The sequence below is a fragment of the Cyprinus carpio genome, chromosome A16 (genome assembly GCF_018340385.1).
Source record: "Cyprinus carpio isolate SPL01 chromosome A16, ASM1834038v1, whole genome shotgun sequence".
NCBI lineage: Eukaryota > Metazoa > Chordata > Actinopteri > Cypriniformes > Cyprinidae > Cyprinus > Cyprinus carpio.
The window spans coordinates 18,957,861-18,968,462 of NC_056587.1; the positions used below are offsets into that span (position 1 = coordinate 18,957,861).

The following is a 10,602-nucleotide window of genomic DNA, read 5'->3' on the forward strand; positions in this document are numbered from 1 at the left end:
TCAGGTCCCACAGAGACATCAACAGCACACGAGAAAGAGAACGCAAGGTTCATTAGGGTACAAACAACGGTGTTGTTTTCTATTTTTGATGATGGTAGCGTTATGCATTTGTTGGTACAAAAATAATGTCACAGGCTCAGCTTTGTTGCATTTTTTAAAGGAGTTGATTTGGTATCAGAGAACAGTCAGAACTGGAGACCTGCAGTACAACAAACTTTCGGACTCTGTCCCAAAACCTAGTGAGCTGCCTACATAGGCAGCACTTTAAAGCATTCTAGGTGCTCCACACTCAAAGCCTGTTCCAAATGTAGGCAGCATGATCATGCTATTTTATTCAATATTGTTGTGCTACTGTACACACATTACCATTCAAAAGTGTGGAGTCAGTAAGATTTTTTTTTTTCATGTTTTGAAAGATGTCTCTTATGCTCACCAATGCTGCATTTATTTGATCAAAAATACAATAAAAACAGTAATATTTCTGAAAAAATGTACAATTCGAAATAACTATTTTGTATTAGAAAATATTTTAAAATGTAATTTATTCCTGTGATAAAAGCTGAATTTTTAGCATAATTTTTTCAGGGTTCTCTGATGAATAGAAAGTAATAAAAAATTAGTAGAAACAGAAATATTTTGTTGCTTGGGATGAATTTAATGAAGTGTTGCTGTTATTTTAGCATCACTGAGATACTATTATTGTTTTTATTATAAATATTTTGAATCTGTTTTTATTTACAGTTTAGTAATTTAGTCATTTTAGTAGTTTTGTTTATTCATGTCTATACAATTTGTATACATTTTTATTACAATGATAAATGTTGCCTTTCAGTTAGCTGATATATATATATATATATATATTCCATTTTATTTAAGTTGACACTTATTTCTAATTTTAGTTTCAGATTTCGTTATAATTAACTTTAATAACCTTGTTGAATAAAAGTATTAATTTCTTTCGAACAATTTTACATATCCCAAACTTTTGAAAAGTAGTGTGTTATTATTCTAACTAGATTATTGTAAACAAACTACACACAACTGAAATCAATTGTAAAGTCTCCCTTCACTCTTAAAAATAAAAGTGCTTCACAATGCCATAGAAGAACCTTTTTGTCTAAATTAACCTTTACCATCTGAAGAACCTTTCTGTTTCACAAAAGCTTCTTTGTGGTGAAAGAAGGTTCTTCAGATTATAAAAAGGTAAGAAAGAGATGGTTCTTTAAAGAACCTTTGACTGAATGGTTCTTTGTGGAACCAAAAAATGGTTCTTCTATGGCATCGCTTGAAGAACCTTTTAAAGCACCTTTATTTTTAAGAGTGTTGTTCGGCCTGCCAATGAAGAGTGTTTCAAATTGGTCACTTATGAGTTTGTTGGCTTAGATTGTTTTACACAAACTTTTTACTAGGTTTTTGGAACAGAGTCACCATAACCATATACCATAGCCATGAATAATTCTGTATAAATATTCAAAGAGAAAGCGCATAGTAAGCAACTATCAGCTGCATACTTGGTGAGGACATTCAAAAGCGGCAGTGGTTTTTGCGACTCATCTTCAGGTAGGTGGCCGTTTTTCAGTAGCTTTTTGCCCATGCAGAACAGCTCAGGGTTTTGAAATGTTAGACAGGTGTAAGTACCTTCTGTAAGTGTCTATTTAATTATGCTGGGATCTTTTAGCTGCTCTATCTCCATTTGATGTTCATTAATGCAGAATTTTGAGCAATATTCTTTAACCAATGGACTGCTAGCTTTAGAGGTAGACGAGGGAAGCACTGGAAATGCTGGCATCAGCAAAAGGTACATGATTCTGTCTTGAAATTCATTATGGATTTATGAAATGCAAAAACAGTGCAACGTTTAGCAGTAACTAACATCTTAGAGCCAAGCTTTTACTCAGATTACTAATATAAGGACTTATGAAAATGACTTATTTGAGTCAATTCTAGAGTTACGTCAAAGAGCTCTAAATGAAATATTTTGTGTCTTTTCTTTTGAAAGTACTTGGATGTGAATATCCTGTTTTTATGTTAAAATAGTGCCCGGACTAGTCTTCTGCCCTTGGCTTTGATTCGTGGAAAAGTTGAGCTGGTTTCGTTACCAAGATTCGGAGACCCTGCTGGTGTATTTCCTCCTCTTCTCCTTAACAGGAAGTCTACGCTAGCTGAAGACATGGCATAGAAGACGTTTCCTGTGGAAGGTATTATTAACTCTGCAGAGGGAGAAATGAAAGACAAAGAAATACTCAGAAAACCATCAAAAAATAAAAAATGGTGTGCTTTTTTCATAATCAGTTTAAATAATTTTGTTAAAATGTTAATTTTTTTTTTAATATATTTCTATAAATAATTGAAAATAATTTAATTTGGATTAAATTAAAATATACTCAAATATGTTAATTATGTTTTCATATACTACTGTTCAAAAGTTTTGGGTCAGTAAGATTTTTTTGGAAAAATCTATGCTCACAAGGCTGCACTTTTTGTAAAAAATAAAAATAAAAAATTACAGTAAAAAATTAGTAACATTATTACAATTTAAAAAACTGTCTTTTTAATATATTTAAGAATGTAATTTATTCCACATCTTTACTCCAGTCTTCAGTGTCACATGATCCTTCAAAAATCATTCTAATATGCTGATTTGATGCCCAAGAAACATTTATTATTATCAATGTCGAAAACAGACTTTGCTGAACAGAACGTTCAAAAGAACAGCATTTATTAAAAATAGGAATCTTTTGTAACATTATAAATGTCTTTACTGTCACTTCTCATCAATTTAATGCGTCCTTGCTGGATAAAAATATTAATCTCTTAAAAAACACATGTGAAAAGTAGTATTCATATTCATTTATATTTTATTACATTTTTTATCATAAGTTTATAATGTCACCATGTCCAATCAACATTTTATGGTGTGTTTTAAAAAAAAGTAAAGCACTGTACGACATGAAAAATGTGACATCACCTTTCCCTTCCGGCAGCAGTTGGATCAGCTCGTATTTGGAGGCTTCTTGAGCATTCTGGTTGTGCTTGTCTAATGCAGAACTGATTACAGTGGGTGATTTATCATTACTGGTGACCTGAGGCAGCACAGAAAAGAAAGTATACATTAGAACAAAGAGCGACTGCATCCATATTAACAGGAGCTGACATGAAATGCCAAAGATTGTCTGATGTAACACTTGACTGGTGCTGTGAAATACAGCCATTTTAAAGGCCAAAATTCTAGCACATTGATTTTGCTTTTTTAATTTATTTAGAAAAATGTATTTGTTAGACTACCAGAATGCTTCTGTATAAATTGCCGTCGTGTAAATCCATCCGTATCCTGACAATTCTCATATCAGGCCCCGCCTCTCGTTTGTTATTGGTGGGGTTGTTGCCACAGGAGACGGACCGCCGATGTGATTTGACAGCTGTAGTGGGTGTGGTCAGGACGGAGGGCGTGGCATCATTGGGCGGTGGTGACGAATCAACATCCAGACAGGAAACAGACGGGGATTTCACGTGCTGAAATAGTAAATTATGACAATATTCTTAGGAATAGTTGAACAGAAAATAAAAATTATATCAGCATTTGCTCACTGTCATGTCCTTCCAAATATAATATTTCGCAAAAATAATGATCTTTTCCATACATTGGAAACATAAATTGACCACAACCTGTCAAATACCAAAAAGAACAAACAAAGTAAGGTGTTGCAAAGTTTTAAATCAAAATAGGCCACTTTCAAATTTGTTATATTCTGATCCTCATTCAGTTTAAGACTATGGTTTATTTAATCAGTTTTGCTCCTAAATCTCATGTTTGCTCACATGTATTCTTAAAGATCAGACATTCTGCTAAACATCTGCTTTTCTGTTCCACAGAAGAAAGAAAGACATACAGGTTTGGAGCAACATAAGGGTGAGTAAATAATGAATTTTATTTTATAGGTGAACAATATGGGATTACATTTCCGCCAAAAGTATTGCATTCATGGATATTAGCTCGTCCATTTAAAAATTAATTTTTTCTAGACTTCTAGACTTTTCTATAAAATAATTTTCTGTAAAATTTTAAACACAAGCCTTCTGATTAAAAGGTTTTTGGATCATGAGAAACATACATTCAGTCAAATGTGTCCAAACTTTTATCTGGTAGTTTGAATTTTCATGCAAGAAAACTTTATTTGGCAGTAAGAAAAATGTGTCGCAATTCGAAAAAGCAACTTGCTTTGCTATAAAGATCCTCAGTGAGCTCTCAAATAATAAATCTCTTAAAGTTGCTGATAAAAGCCGGGCTTTTAAAGACCCATTACTGCAATGTAATCAAAATAAAGCTCTTTATTCACCCTATCCTTGTAAAGCTTGGAGAGCAGGTGATTGACAGGAGATGGGAAGTCAAATATCCCATCAGCATCCATGGTTGTGTTTGCCACGGCTGAGAGAGCACTGTAACACAAGAACAGAGTGATCATGTCACAAACTGGAGGCTCTTTGCCATGTGCTGCTTATGACAGATTTTTTCTGAATAGAGTGAAACCCAGAGTATAAATACAAAATTCCAAACTCGCAGAAGCAGTGGCTTTGAAGTCACACGCTAACTGCAGATGATAAGTGTGTCTTTGTCCTGTTTTAATACTTCATTTCATTCTGCTCAAGCAGCATTATGGTGCTTAAGAGCTCATGAAAGAAACATCTGTGTGTGCATGTCAAGGACTGAGCCTGATCCTCAGAATAGCCAACAGGAAGATTGTCACTTGAATAGTTGAAAAATAAGAGCAATGCATATCATTCTATATAGTAGTGTTCTAAGCTGGTGGGTCGTGACCCAAAAATGTGTTGCAGATCAGTTCAGCAGAGAAAACACAATGCTGAATGCAAATAATAATAACATAATTGTGCATAGCACATGAAATCCTTCCCGTTTCTTTGGCAATGTCTGTGCATCCAGTCAAACTCTACTGTATTTAGGTACAAATTCATCTGTCACTTGTTAAAAGCTAGCCATATTACACAGATACTAACACAGACAAGTTTGTTGTCCCCGTAGGAAATGAATGGGTTACTATGGATTCGTTACTATGGATTACCAGGATTTGTTTTCCCTGATGCTAAATCACAGCTTCAGAATATGATGTGTTGTCGATTGTGAAGTACTTTAGGAAACAAATAAAATAATGTTTTGTACAATTTGATATGCATTTTTTAAAGTTTATCTTAGGCCATGTTCACACGTACACGGGTATTTTTATAAAGAGTTTTTCCTTCCGTTTTTAAAAAAATCTCCATCCACATGAAAACGCAAACGCATGCTATGATGCACTGTCTAGAGCATTCCAAACCAACAGGTGGTGATATAATCTCAACCGTAAAGCCATGTTGGCCAATCAGAAGCCTGAAAAAATTTCCAGAAGGTGGAGAAAACAGTATTTGGCTCCGACGTCACAAGCCAAAAACTCTGGTTTTGCAGTCTACACGATAACACTGCAACCGGAGTTTGTGAAAATCTTCACCCTGGCAGACGTTTTCAAAAATGTTCGGTTTCAGTGGCCTGGTGGGGCATTTGCGTGTAGACGAACGGCCAAACCACGTAGAAAAAGCTGCGGTTTTAAAAATACGATTCTGCGCTGTTATCTCCGCCTACTGGAAACTTTTTCAAGCTTCTGATTGGCTAACATGATTTACGGTTGAGATTATATCACCACCTGTTGGTTTGGCATGCTCCTGACAGTGCTTTATAGCACGCGTTTGCGTTTTCATGTGGACAGAGATTCTTTAAAAATGGAAGGATAAAAATCTGTTTATAAAAATTCCCGTGTACGTGGGGACATGGCCTTAGTGAATTAGGAAATTATAGATTTTCTAAAATTCTAAATATTACTAATAAGGTTTCATTTATTTTTATTTCAATTTTGTCTTACTCTGGACACTGTGTGATGATCACTGTAGGGTTCAGACCACGGCCAGGGCTCGGCTCGCCCGGTGCTTCAATCTGATTGGACAGCTTGTAGCTATTAAAAAAACACATGGACATCTTATATACTTAATCTGAGTGTATCTGAGATGTTCAGAATAGAGTTATAGAAATGTCACAGACCTTTCCTCTTCATGCAGAGTAGGTGCGCTGTGATACCACTGAACAAACGTCTCATCCGTTCTGAAAATGCTGTTTTTACACGAGGACTGAAGGAGACGAATTTGAGCGATGACTTCAAACTCCTGAAATCAAGAGAATGTGATGATAATACTCTTTTAAACAACTTAAAAGAATGACAATCAAGTATATAATCACCATAAACTCACCCGTCGTCTTTTATCGAAGTTGATGAAGCCATTCTGTAAGAGACATTACATTTTGGTTTATATTACAACCTGCTTTGGCCAATGCAACACTGACTTATAGTTTTGTTTGACACATCTTGATTCTGTCAGATGAGCTCTGACAAACATTGTGAAACCACTGCTTTTTTATACTTCACAGCTGGATGAGTCGATACTGTCTGTTTTGTCTCTCTCTCTCTTTTTTTTTTAAGTTGTGTTAGTTGTGTTACATGGCAGGCTGTGAACTGTACATCACCTCTAATCTGTCTTTGACTGCAGTGTCCAGCATGGTGAGATCTCGGAGGAAGATGCCCAGGTATGGCACAGTGCCTTGAGCGCATGACTACAAGGATTCAAATACATCAAAGATTATAAACACTATCACACTGTCATAAATATATGCATAGTTTTTGATATACACACCTACTACCAAGTTTGGGATAAGATTTTTTAAATGCTTTTGAAAGAAGTCTCTCATGCTCACCAAAGCTGCAATTATTTGATCAAAAGTACAATAAAATTGTAATATTATTGCAATTTAAAATGACTGTTTTCTATTTGAATATATTATATAATGTAATTAATTCCTATGATGCAAAGTTGAATTTTTTTTCAGTCTTCAGTGTTACATGATCCTTCAGAAATCATATGCAAATCATGATTTATTATCAATGTTGGAAATTTTTTTTGCTGCTTGATATTTTTTTGGAACCTGTGATACTTTTTTCAGGATTCTTTGATGAATAAAAAGTAAAAAAATAACAGCATTTATTCAAAATAGTAATCTTTTGTAACAAAATGCAGTTTAAGGTTAGTTTTTTTCTTTTTCTTTTCTTTTTAAATGAATACTTTCTTTCAGTAATGATTAAATTGTAAAAAAAAAAAAAAACTGATAGTAAAATTTGGAAAATTGAAGTGTATTTATTTCAACAATATTACTGTTTTTACTGTATTTTTAAGAGATTTCTTTAAAAAACACTAAAAATCGTATACTCATCCCAAACTTTTAAACAGTAGTATATATTATCATTATTTATAATAATATATATATATATTAATATTAATATATATATATATATATATATATATATATATATATATATATATATATATATAAATTCTGTATTCTATAAATATAATATATTTTAAAATATATTTAATATATATATATTTATTAAAGGATGCTTACCCCTGTAAATCTCCTGTTGTTGATTTTAGTGTCAAGGTTTGAAAATTTTGAAGTCCCCTCCTGTAAAATGAAAATGCTTTTATTATAGGAAACTTCAAATTTCAAAATAGTTTAGTTCCTGTGTTCGCAAAATGTTTCTTTGAAGCATTTAAATCTTTCATGTTGTGGAATTCTAATATGGTTTCAGAGCTTCAGTGGAGAGTACTTTTACAATATTGGTTATTATGAACGGTTGAAGCTTAATTTCTCCCTTTGTGTTTCACAGAAAAAAAAAACAGCATAATGACACGAGGATGAGTAAATAATAACAGATTTTTCGATTTTATGTGAACTATTTCTCAAACAGCAATATATTATGAATTACACAAGTTTATAGTGTGAGGCTGTGTTTTTGCATGACTGAATCTGATATTACTCATTCTATTCATGTCATTAGTTGCTCCCCTCAGGCCTTGCTGAATTGATGTAGTGCTCTACAGTGATGAAGCACATCCAATGAGAATTTGACACAGAGAGCCAGGGAACATCGATTGGCCTGATACTTTCCCATCAATGCATCACTATGCTCTGTAATAACATTAGAGAACCGTTTGAATTGGCTGCTTTGTGTCGTGTGACTGACCTCTTTGAGTAGCTCACGGCTCTGGGAGTAGTTGTCTTTCTCTGAGAAGATGTTAGAAAGTTCCTCGTATCTCTTCACAGCTTCTCTATCAGAGTAGAGAAAAGGACTTTAGGTTATTCTGCGCTGCTACTGTTAAAAATGACAAAATTTTCATTTAACATGAATAATTTTTTACATTTCAATGCAAATTGGAAATATAATGGAAAGGAATATTCCAATTTAAATACAACTCAAATATTATTATAGAAAATTATTTGAAAAATCAATCAATCAATAAATAAAAATGTATAAGATTGTAAAACAATGTTATACAGCCATAAAAAAAAAATAATCTTACCTAATTAAATTTCAAATACACAGATATTCAAATTGAAAATCTATTATGTTTAAATCTTCAAAAGCTAAAATGATTTTTAAAATGTACTGTGCCAAAGAGGCAACTTGCAATTATATTTTGGACAATATCAATATATTTAGATTGAAAATATATTAAAGTAAACATAAGAAATATAATAAATGAAATAATATAAATCAAACTTATCTAACTTATCTTACATAAATTAATATTATAGAAGTATTATATTTTAAAATATATTTTAAATGTATATCTGAATATATCTGTATCTTTATGATTAATAATATACTAATTTATAAATATTAGAAAAATAAATGAAATAATTTAAATAAAGATGTATATTTAGCATTAATATATTAATTTTCAAAATACTGTACTTCCTATATATATATACCTGTATATATAGTGTTCCTGTAGCTCAAGTGGTAGAGCATTGCGTTAACAAGCGCAAGTTGGGGGTTTGATCCCCGCGAACACATGATAGGTAAAAATTGATAGCCTGAATGCACTGTAAGTCGCTTTGGATAAAAGTGTCTGCTAAATGCATACGTTTAAATTTATTTAATTTAATTTAAATGTATATATATATATATATATATATATATATATATATATATAATATATTTTTTTTTTACTATTTTTGTATTTATTTATTTTTTTTTTGTAGATTTAATACATGAAAATATCTACACCAGTTCATCTGCACCACAAATAAATATGGACTTAAATGATATTCCTTTAACGCATCGACGAGCAGTTTTCTAAGTAAACCCAGACCTGTCTGTCTCCTGCCAGGTCTTTCTCAGTCTGTGGATGGGGTTACTCTGCAGTGCTGATAGAATGGCGTACAGTGAGGAGAAGTTCTTCCTGCTTCTGCAGGCCTGTTTGGGAAATAAACCACACGTTCACATGAGTCCTTCATCCTGATAGATGACATAATTTACAGTGAAACCGCTCTGACCTCTGCGACGCTGATCCATTTCTCCAGCAGTCTTGCCCTCTGTTGGCTCTTCAGACCTGTGTTCCACAAGCACGAGGCTGTGACGGCGTTCGTTAAGCGATTAAACTGCTTGATAGTGGCTCTGACCGACCAGCACGCTCCTTCCCGGCCCTTCTTATCTCTCTGAGACCACAGAGACCCCAGACAGTGATAGGGCACCAGCTTCAGAAACAGATCCTTAAGGGAAAACAAAAGCATTTCATTTAAGGGTGTTACCAACAGGTCTGAGATGTTCACAGACTTTCAAGAGTGTAGCAAACTGTGACACATTTTGCTACCATGCAGCATGATCAAACTCACAGTCTCGATCCTGGTCAGCTGCTCTGCGATCACACTGGATGGAAATCCCAGGATGCTAGTGGCATCAAACTCTGAGGGATCAGGAGGAGATGTCACACCTCTGGTAGGATCTGTAGGAAATCAATACATCAGTATGGAAAAATAGACAGTAAGTACTGCTGGGTCTATCTAATCTGGAGGCAGAGTTTAAAATGAATGCTTGCTAAGAGGCAAATGTGTTTATAAATGAAATAATTTGAGGTCAGTAGGATTTTTTTTTAAAGAAATTAATACGTTGATTCAGCAAAGATGTGTTAAATTGATCAAAAGTCACAGTAAAGACTTTTATGTTGTTACAAAAGATTCTGTTTCAAATAAATGCTGTTTCCGACACAGAATCAGTATCCTGAAAATAATATATCTTCTTTCAAAAACATTTAAAAAAATCCCCAAATTTTGAACACTAGTTTGTATAAAACTGAACTTATGGCAAATGTTTTTGAGCTTTTGAGTTTAAAATTGCAGTGTACTGTCCAGTGAATTACTATGGGTTTTCCTGTCCTTCATGAGTAAGGGTAAAAAATCATTTTCTAGAGCAAATTCTAGCCACTGAAATATTTTAGAATGATATTGAATACAATTTTCCCTGACTTTTTAATATTTTACTAATTTCCTTGACTTTTCAATAGCAATTTTAAAATCCCATGATTTCCGTGAGTTAGTGAAACATGAATATGAAAATGATCATTTGACCCTCAAATTACTGTGGCATAAACCAAAGTCAGCAGAATCTACAAATGATAAGGACAAGCTCAGAGACTGTTGTTGACGCTGGCTTACAACTTTTA

At 33.3% G+C, this 10,602-nt stretch overlaps 1 protein-coding gene across 4 annotated transcripts in view; it reads right to left on the reverse strand.

Annotated features, from left to right (window-relative positions):
- Nucleotides 1–1,200: 1,200 nt before the first annotated feature.
- Nucleotides 1,201–10,602, reverse strand: part of LOC109072359 (ral guanine nucleotide dissociation stimulator-like) — a 24,108-nt gene continuing 14,706 nt past the window's right edge. For 3 of the 4 annotated variants that reach the window (XM_042773141.1, XM_042773140.1, XM_042773143.1), the window contains 13 exons: nt 9,776–9,885; nt 9,437–9,652; nt 9,253–9,356; nt 8,121–8,205; nt 7,499–7,558; nt 6,566–6,652; nt 6,292–6,324; nt 6,086–6,207; nt 5,910–5,999; nt 4,338–4,437; nt 3,286–3,513; nt 2,969–3,083; nt 1,201–2,210 (listed from right to left, as the gene is read on the reverse strand). In XM_042773141.1, the coding sequence (XP_042629075.1) occupies nt 2,029–2,210; nt 2,969–3,083; nt 3,286–3,513; nt 4,338–4,437; nt 5,910–5,999; nt 6,086–6,207; nt 6,292–6,324; nt 6,566–6,652; nt 7,499–7,558; nt 8,121–8,205; nt 9,253–9,356; nt 9,437–9,652; nt 9,776–9,885 (1,532 nt within the window). In that variant the 3' untranslated portion in view covers nt 1,201–2,028. The remainder of the gene's footprint in view (nt 2,211–2,968; nt 3,084–3,285; nt 3,514–4,337; nt 4,438–5,909; nt 6,000–6,085; nt 6,208–6,291; nt 6,325–6,565; nt 6,653–7,498; nt 7,559–8,120; nt 8,206–9,252; nt 9,357–9,436; nt 9,653–9,775; nt 9,886–10,602) is intronic. The other variant, XM_042773142.1, reaches the window with a different exon arrangement.